The sequence below is a fragment of the Phascolarctos cinereus genome, unplaced genomic scaffold, assembly GCF_003287225.1.
Source record: "Phascolarctos cinereus isolate Bilbo 61053 unplaced genomic scaffold, phaCin_HiC Scaffold_2;HRSCAF=192, whole genome shotgun sequence".
Lineage (NCBI taxonomy): Eukaryota > Metazoa > Chordata > Mammalia > Diprotodontia > Phascolarctidae > Phascolarctos > Phascolarctos cinereus.
The window spans coordinates 267,414,602-267,435,744 of record NW_027555625.1 but is presented as its reverse complement, the minus strand read 5'-3'; the positions used below and the strand labels follow the sequence as shown (position 1 = coordinate 267,435,744).

General features: G+C 43.3%; 1 protein-coding gene and 1 non-coding gene across 2 annotated transcripts; both read right to left on the bottom strand.

Annotated features, from left to right (window-relative positions):
- Window positions 1-195: 195 nt before the first annotated feature.
- On the bottom strand, window positions 196-2,913 carry IER5L (immediate early response 5 like). The gene is given in 2 exon segments (XM_020965551.2): window positions 196-2,673; window positions 2,676-2,913. Coding segments are annotated over 2 exon segments (1,182 nt in total). The 3' UTR covers window positions 196-1,729.
- A 17,869-nt stretch (window positions 2,914-20,782) lies between these two features.
- Window positions 20,783-20,889, bottom strand: LOC144456025 (U6 spliceosomal RNA). Its single transcript, XR_013484934.1, has one exon. It is a non-coding gene; the product is annotated as a U6 spliceosomal RNA (small nuclear RNA).
- Between the last annotated feature and the right edge of the window lie 254 nt (window positions 20,890-21,143).

Genomic DNA, 21,143 nt, shown 5'->3' with positions numbered 1-21,143 from the left:
GGGAGGGAGGAGGAGAAGCAGAAATAAGGTCCTTATTGGAATCATTTCTGCATTCTTTGTGCCCAACACCAAGCCTTCCACGGACATATGGTTAGCTCTCAGAATATCTTGGGTGGCCTTTCCTAGGGCTTCTCCTACCTCAACCCTGTCTTTCCCTTCCCCAAAGTGTCTCTGAAGAAGAAAGCACAGCCATCATATAGTTGACTTTTTATTAAGATTATAAATTTAAACAAATAATCTGAACAGTTTTACCCGGTAATATACAATTTCATATGCACAAAATACAAGGATACAAACAAAGAGGGCAGTGAAGGGAATGTGTGTCAAACTAGCAACTTTTGGGTGAGGACACACAGTGTTGAGTGTGGCCTGTAAGACAGGCTGCCCAAAAACCCACCTTTTTACAACAAAAGGTCTTTAAACTAAACAAAAAAGATATCGATACATAACTGAAGACTACAGGACAGTATTCCTCACAAGACCAAAGGATGCTGGTTTTATGAAATCCAATTGAAGGCTGAAACCAGAACACTTAAACTTTAATAAACACACACACCACACTTGACCAGAGACTTGGTTAAAAGAAGAAAAAAAAGTTCTAAGTCGACTACTTTTCCTGGCTTCCCCATGGAGGGTGGGGGAGGGTGGATGGGTTACAGATCAAGGTGAAGGGATAAATTTCCTCCCTTCCCTTCTTGAATGAAAATTAAGTTCAAAGAAAAGGCCTTAATGCTGTGCATGATGGGAAATGTAGTTCAGTTTGCATGCCCTCCATTGGTCCCCCCACAAACATAGTGTCCAGCTCATGGGAGGGTCCAAAGATTTCTGGGAAAGAACTAAGGTCAGAGAAGACTGAATGAAGCCCTTCTGCTTGTTTTCCCCAGAATTACAGTTGTGGAGAAGAGAGGGAAGGAAGAAAGGTGTACATAGAAAGAAGGGGAGGGTGGGCGTTTTAAAAATAGCATTAAAAAGTTGAAATGTTTTTATTTCTGCCTCCCCTTTGAAAATGCTAGAGATCCCACTAGAGTCAGAGGCTGGCCAGGAATGGAAACACAGGCTAAACGAAAGCCTTCCCTCAAGCTATTCCTCTTTCTCTAATTTTTCCCTTTTTGGACCAAAATTTTTCAAGGGGGAAAAATTTAGTTCCACCTCTTACCCTTCCAGTACAGTTCCCTCTCAGCTGATTCTTGAATTCAGTTTAAAGAACTGACAGCTTTGATGTGGAATTGATCAGACACTAATCCTTCCAGGGATATGATAAATCTCCCCTCCGTTTCCCCCTTAACCTGAGTGCCCCTAAAGGAAAGCCAGGGCACTCTCTTTAACCAGGGTCAACACCAGAGCCTAGGCAGAGTTTTTGGCCTCCGTGCAAGGCTTGTAACCCGTCTTTCCCCCAAAATTTCCTCTTGTAGCAAGCAGCTCTTGCCTCACGTGGCTGCCTCCTCCACCGTTCACCATTGCAATCGATACAATTAAAAAGAGAAAGATAAACACAAAGAATATTTAAATAGGCGCTTTTTATCTCTGCAAAAATAAAGTCCAAGATCTTACATTTTTATTTTACAATTTATAAAACATTAGCTGTCTCCCCTCCTCCCCCACAGAACACCCCATAACTCCCCAGGCACCCCCTCCCCTCTTTCCCCCATTTCCCCTAGTCTTTTGTCTCCCACTGTTCCCGCACCCCTAACTGTGGCCGGGCACTCTCTATCCCAAGCTCCCCTGATCCCTAGAAGGCCACGATGGCCCGAGTCCAGGCTCCCAGACTGGCCAGAGCCTGCTTGCTGCACAACTGCCCGTTCAGAGACTGCTCCGAGTCCGGCTGCCGGCTCACTAGCCCAGTGAATCCCGAGCCGAAAATCGAGATCAAGTTTGATATGTTGGAAGCGTCCGGGGACGACTCTGGGCAAAAGTCCTCAAAGCGGGCACGCTTGCAAGGGGTAAAGGGGGGCCCGCCCCCGGGGGGGTCTCCCCCCAGTTCCCCTCCCTCCTCCTCTTCCTCCTGTCCAGGGTAGTACTTGCGCTTGGTGCCTGGCAGCGCGGTCGGGGCCGGCACTGCGGGGCCCAGTCCCGGGGCGCCCTGCCCGCCGCCGCAGCAGCAGGGGCACTGCGCCGAAACGCAGCAGTCTTGGTGCAAGTAGCCGTTCTCCACTGTAGTCACCACGTGAGTGTCTAGGTCCAGGACGGTGGTCTGGCTGCTACAGTGTAGACTTCCCCCGGCCACCGGGAGCGGGCTGCCACCGAAGTCCGAGGTGAGCGGGTATACGCCGCCCGGGGCGCAGCAACCACCGCTCCGGTAGAAGCCAGGGGAGGCAGTGGAGGAGGAAGCAGCAGAAGAAGCAGCGACGGAAGAGGAAGAGGAAGGTGAGGAGGAAGGGTCCCGGGTACACAAAGCTGGGGGCGGCGGCGGCTGTTGCTGTGGGGAAGGGCTTGGCTGGAGCGCCAAGGTCTCCTCCCGGTGGTGCGCGCCGGGCAAGAGCGCAGCGCACACGGGCTCCAACAGCTCCCCAGCGCCCCCGCCTCCGCTAGCTCCTCCTGCGGGCGCCCCGGCGGCGCAGCTCCGGTGCTGTTGCAGCTGCTGCTGGTGGTGGAGGTGGAGCTGATGAAGCTGGTGTAGTTGCTGCCGGGGCCCTGGATCCCGTTCCTCCGGGTCTCCGGGAAGTTGGAGAGGCTGAACTCGGCCATTTCACCCGCGGAGCTCATCATCATGCCGCCGCCGCCGGAGTACGGGTGCTGCTGTCGACGGTAGAGTTCGGCGTAGCGCTCGCTCAGGTAGAGCTGCCGCGCGTTGCGGAGCACGTAGGAGACCAAAAGGTTCTTGTGCAGCTTAATGCCACCGCGCTGGGTCCGCGAGCTGTGGATCTTCCGCAGAGAGATGGTGATGAGGCTCTGAGCGTCCAGGGCGCACTCCATACTCCTCCGGAGAGACTCAGCACCACCAGCCGCCACCGCCTCCTGCCACTGCCGGGCGCATAGACACGCACAGCACCGCGCGGCGCGGGCACCGGAGAGACTTGGTGGGGAGAGCGAGGTGGAGGAGATAGAGATGGGGGACTCTGGGAGAGGTGGGAGGCTGTGGGCAAAGGGTGGGGATGGCTGCTTCTACAGCCCGATGCTGCGATGTGGAAGAAGGAAAAGGAAAGGGGAGTCTCCGTTCAGCGGGTCGACATCGCTGGGAGAGGCGCTGCCACCATCCCCACCGCGCGCCCCGTCCGAACCCGACCGCGCAAAGCAATGAGCTTTCGCCGGCCCCAGCCCCCGCTATTTATCCGAACGCCAGCGCTCCGCCCCTCGCTCCCCAGGCCAACCAGAGCCCCCGTCGCGGTCGGAGTGACAGACACTGCCCGCCCCAGAGTCATCTGTCCGTCCAATCAGACCAAGGCGGTTCCTTTGTCCTATTCAAATAACGAACGGACCCAGGGCCGCTGCCGGCGCCGCAGTCAGCGCTGCCTGGAATGTTCTCAGGAGAGAGGGTTGGAGCTGCTGGAGCCCGGAAGGCTGAACCTGCAGCTGCCCCTTGTCCAGGACCGCAATGGCTGTAAGAGACATACACCCTACCCCCTCCACGCTCCTCTGCTTGCAAAAATAAACAAAGAGAAACAAAGCCACAGCTATTCTTTCCTTCCCTTCCGCGACACAGCCCTCCAGGCTCCCTATGGAGCTGTTACTGAGCGCTCACCTGCGCGGCGGCTCCTCCCCTTCCCCGGCCGCTCAGTCTCACCTGCGGCAGGTGTGTGCGCGCGCCCCCTCCCGCGCTCTCCTCGCAAGGAGGTTCCCGCCCACGGGCACGTGACCTGCCCCTTCGGCGATCCCCCGCATGACACCTGCACTGACAGAAGCTCGCACAGGTTCGGCTTTCTCTCGAGGCCCTGTTTTCGAGTGTGCAAGGTTGGCTCAAGAGCTTCATCCAGTTCCTTTCCTGGCTTCTCCACTTTATTCTACATACTGCGGTCCTTTTCTTATCCCAAACGGCCTGTCCTGTGCCTGACTGCCTCCTATGTCTCAGCCACCTTTACTTCAAGTCTCTCCAATAGAATTTCCCTCTCCTCTTCCCCTCCTTCTCGTGTCGGATGCGTACACAGTCCATTATCAGCTCTGTCCCTTCCCAGTCGCTTGGACACATGAAGCTTCATTGCCCTGTAAATAAAAGAGTTGAGAAAACAGGAGAATCTAACTTTGGTTCAGAGTAAGAGAACTTGTTTTAGAGCTGAAAAGGACTCTCATTTGACAAATACAGAAACAGGATCAATGGTAGTCCTCTGTGGATCAGGGAGGTGAGCTGCCTGGTCTGGGCCCCTCTCTAAGGTCCTATAGGTGGATTAGGAAAGTTTCTCCTCCAGACCGGTGCCATTTTATGTCACTCAAAGGCAGAAACTACAGAAGCCTTTAAAGGTTTCTAGTTTGATAATTTTAGTCTCCAACTTCTACCATTTCAGAGAGTGACTGAACCTCCTGGCCTCTGAGAATCCATAGTGAGGAGATGATTTTAGCATTCTGAAAATGGGGAAAATTGAGACCCAGAGATTTAAAATTTTTTTTAAAATTTAACAATTTTTTGGGTTATATTTTAAGTTCTGAAGTATCTCCCTCCCTCCTTTCCCCACTGCATTTGACACACACACACACACACACACACACACACACACACGTAACCATACCATTCATACTCCTATTTATCAGTTCTTTCTCTAGAGATGGATGGCATCTTCCTCCAAAAGTTTTTTGTAATTGATTTGAATATTATAAAATTCAAAATAACTTAGTCATTCACAATTATTCTTTGAATAATATTGCTGTTACTGTATACAACGTTCTCTTGGTTCTGCTCATTTCATTCCATTATTTCATGTACATCTTTCCATGTTTTTCTAAAATCAACCTGCTCATCATTTCTTACAGGCAGAGATTATTCTTGACAAGAGCTAAGTCAATGACATGAATTCAAGAGTGTGCCACTTCTGAAATATTAGCTTTTAAACACAAATAGGCTAAGGGAATATCCTGAATTTTACTTATAAGAGGTAGACTGAGACAAGAAAAAAGTATTTGGAGAGTCAGTGGTCAGATCCTTTCATTTTCCAGTCTGTTCTCTACTCTCTGACAGAGCAATGTAAGGGGGGCATTAACTAAAAGCAGAATTTGAATGCTCAAGACTAGATTCTTTTTTCTATCTCCAGAAGCAAGCTATTCTTCAGCAAAGATAATATCTGTACTTCCTTTGTCCTCTTATCTTGAACCTAAATTAGTTTCTTTTGTTTCCTCAACTCCCCCCCCCCCAACTTCTGGTGCCTTAACAGTTATGCTTCATGGCAGTGAAACTTGCCCCTTAATTTGGGCTTTTCCACCTTCTGCAACAACTGATTTACACTGGAGAGGAAGGTAGGAAGTTCTTCAGGCTGCCTCAGGAAGTAGCTCTGCTTTTTGGGCCTCACCAATTGATGTACTATAGTGACTTCCCACTTTAACTTAGCCTAATAATAAATCAAAATGGTATGAGTGACTTATGAATGCAGATCAGCACAATGCAGATGTGCAGAAGTAGAACACCAGGGGAAACACAGTGTTTGTATGGGGAGGAGAAAGAAGTAGGGGGAGAGAGAAAGAGGAGAGGAGAGACCATAGGTCCTCTTTTGCACTTGAGAAAAGGACACTGTGTTATGGTGTGTCCAAGTTGGAAAGGACCTTAGAATACAAAATTTGGAACATTAGAACTGGAAGGCATCCTTGAGCCTATGACTTAGAATGTCCTAGCGAAAAGACTCTCAGAATGTTGACTATGAGTACTGAAAGGGACCTTAGAGATTATCTGCTCATTTTAGAGGTAAGGAAACTGAAACAGAGTAACTACCTACCCATTGTCATTTGAATCCTAATCCAGTACTCCTTTTACTCTAGGGTACCCCACATTGTGATACACATAGAAATAAAAATATACCTTTACCTCCTTCCTTCTATCTGGCCTATATCAGGGTTGAAAAAGTATATTAACCCTCAAAACACATCTGACAGCATCAGATACGTCTGTTTTGTAGCTAGGGCCATGGAGTGGCACAGAAAAAAAGTGAAAACATTTGTTCAAGTTCTCATAAAGTCGACTCATAAAGGATGACTGATGTGGTGGAAATAGCATTGAGGGTCAGGAGACCTGGATTTGAATCCTGCTTCTACATTTACTAGTTGTGGGAACTTGGGCAAGTCAGTTTACCTTTCTAGATCTCAGTTTCCTCATCTGCAAAATGGAGATTATACACTTGTAATTACTACCTTGTGTTAATGTGCAGAAAGTGCTCTATAAAATTTAGAATGCCATTTAAATGCAAGTTATTATGAATATTGTTGGGTCCAGAGGCCAAAACTCAATTCTGAATCCCAGAGAATTTGTTTAGTTTTATGATCTGAAACATGGTGAAACAACCATAACTATATTATTAGGGGAAGTTTTAATTCACTTTTAAGTGTGTTAAGTAAAGTAGGAACAGAGCAAGGACTTGAACCCAATAAGCATTTAGGCTCCCAGGTTAGGGTACTTTCTATCCAATGGACCACCTTGTTTTCTCCCCCTTCTCCTATCTTTTTTGAAAGAAAATCAAAGCAAATTCCCTACTTTTATACTGAAGCTCCTGGCATTGAGCTGAGTTACTGGTACAATTCTGGACACATAGTAGGTACTCAATAAGTAACTTGTTTAATTGAATTGAACATCACTAATCCTCCAGCTTCACTCTACTCTGATCTTGAAATACTCGTTGTAGAATTGTTGGGAGACTAATTCTGACATCACTATCTTGCTTCTTGGGAAGTTCTGACATGCTGCATCTCCATCTTTTGAGTTTATGGAATAGAAGATTTCCCTTCTAGATTTCAGAGCAACAAATCCATTCTGGCACATCATCACCATCTCCTATCCCTGAGGATATGAGGGATACACAGTGGCCAGACGAACGGAGATGACTAAATGAGTGCCTAGTTTTTGTCAGTCTTTGCTCTGTGGTTGGATGGAGCTTGGTAATATAGGAAAGGTTAGTTTTGACTTTTGTAAGAAAATATTTGCCCACCAGTTTTTTTTTTAAAGTCCTAACTTTGAATAGGAGGAAGAATGGTATGAATAGAGCTTAGCTTCTCAGGATTATAGAATAAGGGAACTTTAGAAATGGAAAAGACCAGATTTTAGAGAGTATCTAGTCAATTCCTCTTAGAACTTCCATAATAGGTCGAGGTAAGAAGGTACCTTCTAAGGTAAAAGGCCAGACTTGTTTATTTGGACTTCCTATGGAGACTGAGGTTAAAAGCCTTTTAGAATTACTTAGGTATCCCTAAGAGAGGAGGGGTTGGGGAGGTAGTATAGCATGCTAACTTAATTCCCTCCTATTGGCTTGGAGGCAGGTAGGTGGCTCAGTGAGTAGAGTGCTGGGCCTGGAGTCAGGAAGACCTGAGTTCAAATCCTGCCTCAGACACTTACTAGCATGTGACCCTGGACAAGTCACTTAACCTGTTTGCCTTAATCTATTGGAGAAGGAAATGGCAAACTCCTCCACTGTCTTCACCAGGAAAATCTCATACAGGGTCACAAAGAAACTGAACAACAAGAGTAGACTGGAGGAGGTTGAGCTGGACCTTTGAAGGAGGGTAGGGTTTGGATATGAAGGAAGAAGGGCATTCCAGGCAGGAAGGGCAGGACCGGACCTAAGAGATCATCTAGTCTAGCTCCCTTCATTTTCAGATAAAGAAACAGAGGCTGGAAATGGAAAGAGTGATGTACTTAAGTCAGAAAAGCCTAGGTTCAAATCTCATCCCTCAAAGTTACTACCTATGTAACCCTGAGCAAGTCACTACCTTTCAGAACATCAGTTTCCTCATCTCTTAAATGGAGGTTATAGCAGTATTAACTGCAACTTCATATAATCAATGAATAATTGTTGGTTGAATTATTAATGCCCAAAGTGCAAGACAGGTTGTCCAGAGAGGATCTGGGTGAGTGCTAACCTACTCTAGGTGCTGACCAGGTTCCCCAAATCAGATTCCCTGATTGACAACAGAGCTGTTAACTAAATTCTCATTCTGAAAGTGTTGTAAAACTCAAATAAAATAATATTTTTTCAAGCACTTTGCAAACTTTCAAATACTGTACAAATGCTAGCCATTATTATTATTATCATTGTGAGTTGGAGAGCGTTAGATTTGGAAGGTATTCTATAGATGAGGAAACTGAGGCCCAGAGAGTGGGAAATGACACCCCAAAGGCCCACAGTGAGTTGGTGACAGAACCCAGACTCTTCAGACTCCCAATTTTCTCTAAATTGGGACTAGAGGAACAGACCTGTTCAGTTCCCATCTAACAGTGCTCTTACTTCTGCTATCCTTACAGAACCTTTTCTGATAACAGAGCAGATGGAAGGATGAAAAATTAGAGGTTTCTTTTTCAGCTCTGAGCTCCTTCTGCCTCTTCTACACCCTACTGTGTCCCCTAGCAGTGTGACTGCACCTTTTGACAAAAGACAGTTCTAGCTCGGGCCCTTTGGAAACTTCTGTGTTGTCCACAGGGGTCACTGTTGAGGCCTCCTGCCTTTTTTCAGCTTGAGTTCCCCACTTTCATAGGTTTTGATACTGGGACACAAGCAAAAAAACTATTATTTTACAGTTACTTATTACAGTTAATAAGGCAGTAGGACTGATTGCTGATGGGAATTTGGAAGGAGTATGAGGAGTCTGATTTGGGGGGCCTTGGCCAGCACCCAGAGTAGGTAGCACTCACCAGATCTTCCCTGGCACTACCTGCATTGGACTGTGGGAGTTAATGATTCAACCAACAGTTGTCCACTGAGTGTCAACTGTGGGCCTGGACCGTTGATAGGCATTGTGGAGAATACAGGAAAAGGAAATATTGTTTGGGCACTAAAAGATGAAAAACAGGACAAAAGGGTCCCATTCCTGTGGTCCTCTAGGGCCTAGAAGGACTGAAAAATCCATTTCTTTGTTCTTTTGTCTCCATTCAGGCCCAGAACTCCAAGTTGGGTGATAAAAGAACCCCCAAATCTCTTCCCTCTTTGAGGGAGCCCCACCAGCTTTCCTAAAACCTTGGAATCTCCACTCCCTGCTGGACTCTGCTGTGTATTGTAGATATTACCCTACATATTTTGTCTTTCCCACTAGATAAAATAATCCAGGGCACTGACCATATCTTGGGCTTCCTTTTATGTCCCCATAATGCCTAGCACTTAGCCCTGTATATAGTAGAACTGTGGAATGAACTTTAGGAGAATGTGAAGGGAGTTCTCTGGAAAGCCCGATCTCTTAGTGTAGTCTGAGGGGAAAAGCCTGAGATTGGGAGTCAGGAGAATAGAGTTGTCACCCTAGCTTTGCCCCTCGATGGCTGGATTGCTTTAATCAAGTTGAGTCATATCTCTGGGCACCCATGTAGTAGTGATCAATTGGAAATGCCTTGAAAAATTTCATAAATTGCTTATTATGAAAGTGAAGATAGCTCTCCATTTATTATGTACGTACATACCCATACATTATATACAGGCATCTCTATAGACATCATCTCTCTCTCTCTCTCTCTCTCTCTCTCTCTCTCTCTCTCTCTCTCTCTCTCTCTCTCTGTCTCTCCTAAATTCACTGGGAGATGTCAAACTTTCCAGATGTCCAGCTTGGGAAAAGTTAATCCAGCCTGGCAACAGTTAATCTCTGAAAGTATCAGAATAGTGGGAGGGAGGGGGGTGGAGTTGGGGGAGGGGAGAAGAGGGTATCTATGCTTCCTGGACAGGAATTGTTATAACTCACTTAGTAGAGACCTTTGCTCCCAATATAGTGGGTGACCAGAGCCTAGGTCCCAAAGGGTCCTAGTGAGCAACCTCCCTCAAAGCGGAATCCTAGTGCTTGTTTTTTCCTTCACCCAGTGAAGGAAACAGTCTCCCCACTTAGTACTTACCCTTCCTTACCTCATTCCCAGACATTCCATCTCATGGCTCTGGCATTCTCTCTGGCTGTCACCCATTCAGGGACTGCTCTCCTTCCTCACCCCCTCCTTCTGACTTCCCTGGCTTCCTTCAAATCCCAACTAAAGTCCCACCTTCTACAGGAAACTTTCCCCAACCCCTCTTAATTCTAGTGCCTTCCCTTTGTTAATTATTTCCTATTTATCCTTTATTGTATATAGTTTCTTGGCATATATTTGTTTGCTTATTGTCTCCCCCATTAGATTGTAAGCTCCTTGATGGCAGGGATTGTCTTTTGACTCTCTTTGTATCCCCAACACTTGGCACAATGCCTAGCATATATACACAGTAGGCGTTTTATAAATGCTTATGGGCTGAATCAGATTTTCTTTAGATCGTGTTGGACCCATACAAGGAGATGAATGAGGAAAATTTGGGGTGAAATTGGCCAGTGTAGATGTAGATGTCTGAAGATATGCCTCATTATGGGTTTTCTCCTTGGTCTAATCAGCTAGAATTCACCAGATCACAGAATCAGATTTAGGGCTGGAAGGAACTTTAAAAGTCATCTAGTACAATTCCCTTATTTTACAGATGAGAAAACTGAGACTCACTGATTAAGTGACTAGCCCAAGGTCATGCAGTGATAGGCAGGATTGGAAACTCCAGCGCTCTTTCCATTAGGTTGCTTCCTTTTGTCTTGCTCTGTCTCTATAAACTCTTAGAACTTGTATTACACCATTTAATATTTGACTCCATACTGCCTTGTCCTGATGTCTGGTTTTCCCTACCAATTCAATACATATAACTTTTAAACCCTTGTTAATAATACTACCACTTTTGGTGTGTACGGTGTTTTTAAATACATTATTTCATCTGAGTCCCACAACAGCCTTGAAAGAGGGTCAGGGCAAGTATTATTATTCTTACTTTACAAAGGAAGAAACAAATTTAAAAACTGATTAAAAAAGAAAAGTACCTTGCCCAAGGTCACACAAGTGAGTGGCAGAAAACCCAGAGTTTTGGTAGCCCAGCATTCTCTCTAATGCATCATGGTGCATTGGGAAGCTGGAGGTCATGTAGGACCAGGCTGAGTTCCTTCTGTGAACTAATATTAATAAATTCATATTTCCATAGTGCATGGAGGTTTACAAAGTGCATTCCTCAAAACAACCCTATGAAGTAGACAATCCAAATATTACCCCTATTTACCTCAGAAAACTGAGGATCAGAGAAATTGGGACTTGCCTAGATCACGCAGCTAGTAAGTAGCAGAAGCAGAATTTGAACCCAGCTAGTCTGACTCCAAGGCTACTTTCCATTACACTCTGTTGTTTCCCTTTTTGAATTGACTTTGAAAAATATAAGCACTTATTAACAAATGTAGTAAAACCCAACCCACCTTGCCTGATTGGCTGGTCTGGCCAACACTGTAGTCTGGAAAGACATTCTGATATAACCCTCTTGCTGTTGCCTCCTGGGTGTGCAGAAGGGGGCATTGAAAAACCCTGTGGTTTCCTTTCTCCCAGTGGAATAATAGCTTCTGCCAATGGGGGAGGAGGGGAGGGTTGCTGCCAGATTTTTCTTACAAAGGACAGAGTCGGCTGCAGTCCTAGAAAGTCCAGCCTTCTTATTCCAATCCTGCTTCCTGTCCCTCTGGACACCTCCTCTATAAAACCGGGGCTGTCTGGAACTCTGGGGAGAGCAAGAATTCCCAGAGAATGAGTCTGTGAAGGCCCTTCAGGATCTCAGCCTCAGTGCATTTGAAGCATCTTCCATTCTAAGCCAGCAAAAGAGGTTGTTTTCATCTGTTGTTTACGAGCTTATTTATCTCTCTCATCTCTGATTCCTCCCTCCATCTCCCCACCCCCTTTAATCTGTCCTGCCAACCAGACCTTTCACTCAAGACCTTTCGCTCCTCTCTTGGTGTTTTGCTCCCTCTCCTTACTCTCCCCACCCCGCCCTAGCACTCACATCCCCTTCCTCGGATCCAAATACTCTTGCAATCTGTTCTGATTCTGGGAAGCATCAAGATGTTTCGTAGTCCAGTCAGTCTCCCCCCAAGATGTGAATTTTTAATCTTGCTTACACAATACAAAGCATGGGGTTTTTTTTGGTTATTGTTTTGAGAGTTTTATTTTTATTATTATTATTTTTTATCATTGTCTTGTTTGTGTGACAGTCCAGTGAGCAGCAATTTAGCAGTCTCTATTTTATACCTCTGGGCAGATGTTTTTATTTTTTATTTTTTTAACAATTCCTGTTAGGATTTCACTTCCAGATCTTTCTATGGGCCTATGGTCTATAGGGGTGGAAACTAGTGATACAGATTAATAGTTCCTTGAATTGCAAAGTATTTTGTTAGGACTTTTTTGTGTAATAATTATTTGGAACTTGTCTGAGCTACCTCAGTAAATTGTAAGCTACACTGAGGGCAGGACCCAGTCATCTTTATCTTTTCCCCTCCTTAGCTTTTCCTTAGATCTGTTCTTCTTGCCTCTTGGTCTCCCCCTTCCCCAATACCTTCCTTCACAGAGCAGTCAAAATAATCTTCCTAAATATACAGTTCTGGCTGTGTCACTCTCTTGCTCAAAATCCCATAAGGGCTCCTTATTGCCTATGTAATAAAATATATGGCTGGCATTTAAGGCCTTTCCACAGTCTGGCTCCAACCTACCACTCCATCCTGATCTCATACTACTTCCTCTCATGTGATTGATGTTCTAGTCAAACTGGCATCCTCCATATTCCCTGCCCTCATTCTATCTTTTCCTTCTTCCATGCATTCATTCCAACAGGTATTCATTCCCTGCAATCCTGAAAGCCACCCCTCCCTCCTATTTCTTGTGGTACTTCGTTTTGACTCCTTAGTTTTTTTTTTTTCTTGTCACATATTACCTTGAATTGTGCTTTTTTTCCCATACAAACTGTAGTCCTGTCCTCAGTTAAAGTGTCCTTCCGGGCAGGGCCTGTTTTGATTCCCATCCTTACATCCCTTGCACAGGATCCTGCACATATCAGGCACTCAATAAACATTTGTTAAATTGAATTGAAAAGGTAATTGGTATTAATTAGCTGGGATAATATATTTTCCAAAAAGAAGAGTGAGAAGGGATCAGGTTGAAAGGCAGGACTTTGTAGTATGAGCTTGGGCCAAGGGCTGGGGCATTGCACTGCCAACATAGTTGTCTTACGGGATCCCAAGAGATTATTCTAGGTGTGACGCTGATTTCTTTCCTCTCATCCCACCTCCCAACCCCCGGGAGCTGGCCAGTGGCAGAAGAGGAGGCTATATGAAGTGGTAGTTAAAAAAAAACCTGCAAGCTCCTAGCCATGCAATCAATTACTCATTGATTCCTCACCACCAACTTACTTGTGCTAAGGATCTGTAATCTCTTCAGTGTGGACAGTGGTGCAGGTCACAACCCATCTACACTGTCTGAGCCTTTGTAGCTCTTGACTGTCTTCTCTGTGTTAAGTGGACCACAGATGGATCCATTCAACCTGCTGCAGGCCTTCCTTAACCATTGTGTACGTTCCAGTGGAGCACACAGGCTACACAGGCTAGCCACTGGTTGAGCCTCACTCTCCACACATGACCAGCTGAATGATCTCCTCTTTTTCTCCACTATTTTATGTTACTTATCCTGCATGATTGTACATTGGCGATATGCTGTAGCCTACTCATACCCATTAAGCATCTCTTAATAGTCCTTTATGCACCCTGTAGCTTTAATTCTCTGGAGGCTTTGGTATTCCATGCTTTATAGACATCCAGCATCACTACAGGATAGCATGTCTATCACAGAATATAGCATTCTGGTGTTGAAAAGACACGTCTTTGATTTAGGGAGAAGCTTTGAGTTGTTAAAAGCCCAGTGCATTTTCCCAAATGCAATCTAGCCCAGCCCATTCTCCTCCTCCTCTTCAATTCTGGGTCCAATTCACTGTCCATCTGCTTTTTCTGCTTAAGATATACTGATAGGTAAGTGGAAAAGGCATTTGAAGAAAATATCCCAGCATTTCGGTGCTGTTGAGACTCCTGGTTCTGGGAGGAAAGGTCCTAGAAAGAGGGAAGTGTCTAGTTTGGTCAGTTGATGGTTTCTGCAGACAGTCAACAGCAATATTTGACTATCAGAAATAGAATTGGCTAAGAATGAATGTGGAACTGGGAATGGGGGATATGATTTTTAATCCTGGCCCAGCCTCAGGCCCTTGCTTTGTCTCAGTTTTTCTGATAAATGGGGACAATAATAACTGTTTCCTTCCTTAGACTGATAATTTAAAGTTGTGTGAGTGTGTACTCATGCACATGTGCATGCATACACATATACACACGAAAGTGGTTTGTCAGAATCAGTGAGACATAATGAATGGGAAGTGCTTGAGGGCCCTTGGGAAGGAAAACCTTGTATGACCTGAAGTATTTCTACTTGCAAGTGCTTAATAAATGCTTTTTGATTGATTAATTGATCGAAAATTGGCAGATCTCTCCCCTTCCCATGGCATTGCTACCTGTAGCTTTGTGGGGTAAGACATCTCCATTTTCAGAGCCTAGGATTCATATACCATTTGCAAAACAAAATTTCTGTCTGCCACTTTATTTGCAGAGATCAGGTTTTGGTTTTATTTTTTAAAAAGTACAAATGCTTATAGCATCAAGATCCTGTAAGCCAGATAAATAAGTGGTAGTTGTCCCTTTCTACTGCCCACTCCCCTCTCTTCTCCATATCAGACCCTTGCAAATAACTTTGAAAACTATAATGGACTGCAAAAAAAAAAAAAGCTAAAATTGCAGTCTGCTGGATTTATTTTTCCTCCTGTAATTTTTGGTTTTCTTTAACTGATTGTTGTTACGTCAGATATCTCCTGCAGGGTTTGTTATAATAAACATGAATGAGGCCCTCAAATAGGTGAATAAAGTAGAAGACTTGGCTAATTAATATTTGACTCATGCTGGGTATGTTTGGGGGTAGTTGTAGGGAGGACTGTTTTCTGATTTTTGGTTTCTCCTCACTCTTGTATTCCCCTCTAGCAATTACTACATTGGGTTGCTACATTGGTTTTTGGTAATAAAATTTGCATTAAAAATTATACTAAGGATGCGTAGAGGCCTTTTGGGGTAGTAGGCTTAAAAAAATTCCTCTTCTATCTACAGAGTCATATCCATTTCCTTGGATGTCATTGATTCTTAGGAGTGGGAGCATCATCCTTGAAGAAACAGGAAACAAAAATCTTTGTGGCTACCTACCACTGTTGTAAATGAGTGTTATCTAAAATCTCAGAATTCCCAATGATTGTAGGATCATAGATGTAGAGCTTGAAGGGACTTTGGAGGGCAGCTAGGCCAACCTTCTAATTTTACAGATGAGAAAACTAGGGCCCAAAGAGGTTATGTGACTTGCCCAGAGTCACACAAGCAGTAGGGAGTAGAGTGGGGATTTACATGGCATTGTATAATCTCCCTTGATAACCTATATCTGTTCACAATTCAGTTCAACAGGCATTTATTAAGTGCCTTCTGTGAGCCAGGCATTAGGCCCCTCCACTAAAGAAATATGTTGTAGAATTTCTCTGCTATGAAAAACCTGGGAAGACTTACATGAGCTGATGCAAAGTGAACTGAGCAGAGCTAGGAAATCGTTGTATACAGTGATAGTAGTATTGTATGATGATCAACTGTGGATGATTTATCTATTCTCAGCAATACGAAGATCCAAGACAGTTCTGAAGGATTTATGATGAAAAATGCTATCCACCTCCAGAGAAAGAACTGATGGAGTCTGAATGCAGATCGAAGCTTACTATGTTTCTTTCTTTATTTTTATTATATATTTTTCTTTGTTTCTTTTTTTGTTTGTGTTCTCTTTTGCAACATGGCTAATATGGAAATATGTTTTGCATGACTGCACATGTATAACCTATATCAAAGTGGTCGCCTTCTGAAGGAGGGGGGAGGGTAGGGAGGGAGGGAATTTGGAACTCAAAAATTTTAAAAACAAACTCATGTTAAAAATTGTTTTTGCATGCAATTGAAAAAAATAAAAACATTCTTTAAGAAAAAAAGAATTTCTCTGCTATTGAGAAGTGGAGAACAATATGATTGCCCCTTCCTATCTTCCTCTTTTTTTCCCCATTATTTAAGAAATAATGGAATTCATTATCTACTTCTCTATATTAATGATAATAAAGGTAAGTATATGGACTGAACTTGTGATTTAATTAGTATTGGGAATGCCCAGGCAAGAAAACTCCCTCTATGAATGCAGGTCAGTATTTTCTTTGTAACTTAAAGTCTTAAAGAGTCTCTAAAGAACTGAGAAATTAAGTGACTTATTCAAGATCTTATAGCCAATACATGCCAGAAGTGGGACTTGAACCCAGGTCTTCCTGAGTTGGAGGCAGAGACCCTATCATTGTGATACACTACCTAAATGGTAATAATATCTGGAATTCATATATTGCTTTAAATTTTACAAAGTATTTTCCATATATGATCTTATTTTTTTAATGGAATCAAGGTGTTCAGGGAATATAGCATAATGGTGAATGTGTTAACAAACCTGGGTTCTTATCCTGGCTGTTCTGCAAACTGGCTAGGTGACCTCTGACAATTTATTTCCTTTTTCTTGGGCTCAGTTTTCTCAACTGTTAAATGAGGCGGTCTGATGACAGTCCCTAAGGTATGGCAGTCTATGATTTTGTGAAAGTCTAACCTGGGAATAAGTCTCTGAAAAATGAGTTCCAGAGCCTGAGAGTGAAGACAGGGTCTTAGAATTCTTCTAAGTCCAGTCCCCACATCAGGATTAGTATGAGGTTTTCTGTTTAGTTTTCAGTTTATATCAGAAGAAATTTACTTTCCTTAACTTGTACCTGCCTGCCTTAGAGAGGGAATGTAAGGATTCCCCTATTTCTGTCCCTGGAGTACCTGGGGCTCCAAGGAGGAAGCAGGCATAACAAATAAATGCCCCGCAGAGAATCAGGGCTACCTTTGGAACATAATATTGTTTAACGGTTAGCTTGAGGCAGTTGGAATCAGAGATTCTTGGCTTCTATTTCCAGTTCTATTTCTGACTTGCTGTGGGACCTTGGATAAGCCTCATCCTCCTCTGTGCCTCTAGCCTCCATCTGTGTTTCCATCCTCTCTTCTTGTAAGATGTGAGTTAATCAGTCAGAACACAGTGCAACTAGCACTCCTGAATGATAGTGATATGTTTACTGACTTCAGCTTCTTTTGGGATTAGACAGCAAGTTACTTCCTTTCCTGGTGACTTATTTTTCCCTTAATAAAATGGGCATATTATCCTCTTGCCTGATCATCAGAAGGATCCCTCAACTTTTGAGTACTTTCCCAGGCCATCATTTCTGCTCTGGCTTGACTTTCTTCTCTTCCCCATCTCTGTTCTTTAGTTAACCAGTTTAAATCTACATTTCCCTCTACTATTGAATTGATTTCCATCTGTCTTATCCTGGCTTCACACTTTGCCAAACCCAAACTGCCATCTGCCTCCTCTGATTCTCCTTGTTTACTGCTGAATAGTGTTGGAGGGAGTCTTGAAACTGTACTGATTCAGTCCATTGAAAATTATCTAATATCAACTGGGCCCTCACTACAGCAAGGCAATCCTTTTACTGCTCCCTAATTGATTTTTTATTTCACTTTCCATAATAGTTGCTTCCTAATATCTTTTCTCTCCTCAAGTCTCTTATGTACACCTCACCTCACAGCTGAGGACCTCTTCTACTCTTCTAAGAAAACAGAGCCCTTTCACTGAGCTCCCTCTTCATCCTTTTGACGTGGAACCCTACTCTCTGTTTCTTTCCTCGAGTCTCTGATCATGAGATGGTTCCTTTCTTTGCCAAGACCAGCCCTCTACATGTGCCTTTGATTTTATTCCCTCCTATGTTACCCAGCAAACTACCCCCACAATTATTCCTATCTCTTACTTTCACTCTCTCCCTATATACTAGTTCCTTCCCTGATGCTTAAAAATATGCCAAGTCTTCCCCCCCCCCTTAAGAAATCTTCTCTAGATTCTATCTTCAAGTAATCATTCTGAGCCAGACTCCCAGAAAATGCTGCCTTCATTGGTTGGTTCAGTTCCTCTTCACTTTTCAACTCTTTGCCATATTGCTATGGTCCTCATCGATCAACTAAAACTGCTTACTCTAAAGTTATCAGTGATCTCTTAACTGCCAAGTCTAATTGCCTTTTCTTAATTCCCAGCTTTCTTGAGCTCTCTCTACAGCATTTTGACTCTGTTGACCTTCTGCTCTTGGATACCCTCTCCTCTCTGGATTTGTGTGATATGGTTTTCTCTTGAATCTCTACCTTTCTGTTATGTCTCCTTTGTTAGATTACCATCCATATCCCACCTCCTAAACATGGGTGTGCTGAAGGCCTCAGTCCTATGCCCTCTCCTTTTCTCTCTCCATATTTTCTATCTTGATAACTTTGTCACTAAACAAGTCCCTCACTTTATAGATAAAGAAACTGAGGCCCATAAAGGATGAGTGATGTACCCACATAGGTTTAATTGTCTCTATACTGATGACTCTCAGATCTAAACATTTAGTTGTAGTCTCTCTCCTGAGTGCCAGTCCTCTATTATGAACTACTCAACATTTTGAATTGAATGTCCTATAAGACATTTCAAACTTAACATATCCAAAATGGAACAAATTAACTTTCCCCCCAAATCTATTTCTCTTATGAAATGCCCTTTTAAGGGTACCACCATTCTTTGGGTTACCAAGGTTCAAACTCTCAGTCTCTTCCTGGACTCCTCACTCACTCTCATTCATCCCACATGAATCAGTTGCCAAATCTTGTTACTCCATCCATAACGTCTTTCATTTTTGTTCCCTTTTCTCCACTCACATTGCTACCACTCTACTTCAGGCTCCTATCACCATTTATCTGGAAATTTAGGATAGCTTCTTGACTAGTCTCTCCCCACTCCAGTCCAGTCCATCTTCCACACAGCTTTGAGTAAGTTTCCTCAACCTCAGGACCAAACATGTTACTCTCTTATTCATTACTCTAATGGCTTCCTATTTTCTTTAGGATCAAACAAAAACTTCTCTGTTTGGCATTTAAAGCCCTTCACAACCTGGCCTCATCTTACCTTTCCAGTCTTATCACTTATTACTCCCCTTTTCAGTATTTTGAGGTATCCTTACTTTTCCTTATTCAAGCCCTCCATCTCCCATCTCAGTGCCTTACAATGGTTGTTCCCTATGTCTGCAATGTAATTCCTCCTGACATCTGCCCTTCAGATTCTCTAGTGTTCTCCAAGGCTCTGCTCCTTTATCAACTTTTACATGAATGAAGCCTTTCTGATTCTTTTTTTTTTTTCAAAAGCTACTGGTACATTTTCCTCAAAATTATCATGTATCTTTTTCTTATCTTTATCTTTATTTGTATTTCCCTTTGATAGATTATAAGCTTTTTGAGGGCAGGGATTATTTCTCTTTTCAGTTAAACAAGATAAAAGGATAAAGATAAAAATAAATAAGAAAAAACACACAGTGCCTGGTACATAGTAGGTGCTCAATAAATATTGATTTATTGATTGACACAATCATAGACTTTTAGAGCTAGAAGGGACATTATACAGTGATGGTACATCAGAGGTTTAGCCAAAGTTCTTTAAAACCTTTGTTATGACAGATTGTGATTGAATCCTAGAAGAGCTTCTTTAATTTGAGACCCATTTTAATGCATTGAGTTCCATTTCATGAAAGGCCTGAAAGGGTTAATAATAACTATTCTTTGCATTTGTATAGTGCTTTATGTTGTTCAAAACCCTCTCTCCCAACATAATCTCATTTGCTAACCGACAATAACTACCAACAAAGTAGATAGGAGCAGGTGGTGTCATCTCCATTTGATGGATGAGGAAACTGCAAGCCAGACTTTTCTGAAGTCAGGAAGAATTCATGGCATTTGTTGTTGCTGCTATTCAGGCATGTCTGACTCTTTGGGGTTTTCTTAGCAAAGATACTACAGTGGTTTGCCATTTCCCTCTCCAGCTCATTTTACAGATGAGGAAACCAAGGCAAACATGGTTAAGTGACTTGTTTAGGGTCACACAGCTAGTAAGTGTCTGAGGCCAGATTTGACCTTAGGAAGGTGGGTCTTCCTTACCCTAGGTTAGGCACTTTATCCACTGTACTACCTATCTGCCCTTTGACATTACTACTAGTGAAACCCAGGTCTCCTATTTCATTTTCATTACATCATGTTGTCTTCCAAAGCACCTTTCTCTCAGTGAGTAAATTAAGCAAGGGGAATAACAAATGTCTACCATATATTTCTCATAATTTGGAATCCATATTCTGAGGGGAAGGAGGTATGTGTGTATGTAGATCTTGGGCAAGAGACTCGGAGGCTCCTGTTCATCCCATTATGGGAACAGAAGAACCCTGTTTGGACTGAACGTCCTAGAAGAATATTCCTTCTTGACATGACTTGGGTTGTTTGGGATTTTCTCTCATTTGGCACAATTTTGGCTGCTTATAAAACACATACTTCCTTTTAGCTAGAAGGGATGTGTGTATGTGAAGGTGAATATATGTGTAAATTAATAACCATTTGTTGAGTACCTCTTGTGGCAGATGCTCTCTCTGCCCTTAAGGAGATTATAATCTAACAGGGGAAGACATGACTCACCTCTTTACGAAGCAATCATGACCGATGTGAGTATGAGGACCTCGTTCTTATGGAACAATTCCATCATTGCCATCCATCAAACATTTGTAAAAATAAGAGCTGCTTACACTTCTATATGTAAAATATAGATAGTAAGAGCCAAAAAGGGGCCTTAGACTATTTTATTTTAAAAAATGTGGAGAGCTTTAAGAATTTACATGTCATCCTTAAACAGAGGATGGGCTATTCTCTGTATAGTTTCACTTTTAGTATTGTTCTGCCAAAGTGGGCACAGACACCATCTAATTTAATTTCCTTTTACAGTTGAAGAAGCTGAGGCCTAGGAAAGGGAAGGGACTTGTCCAGGTTACCTGGTTAGCTTGTGGCATTATCTAATTTTTTTTTTTTAGAGTCTTCCTTGTATGGACGTTCCAGGGCTAAAAACAAATCTCTGAGTGTATTAACTCGTTGTCTTTTCCCCCAAACCCTCATTTGGATTCTATGATTTCTATGACAACCCACTTTCACATATCTTGCCATGTTGGAAACCT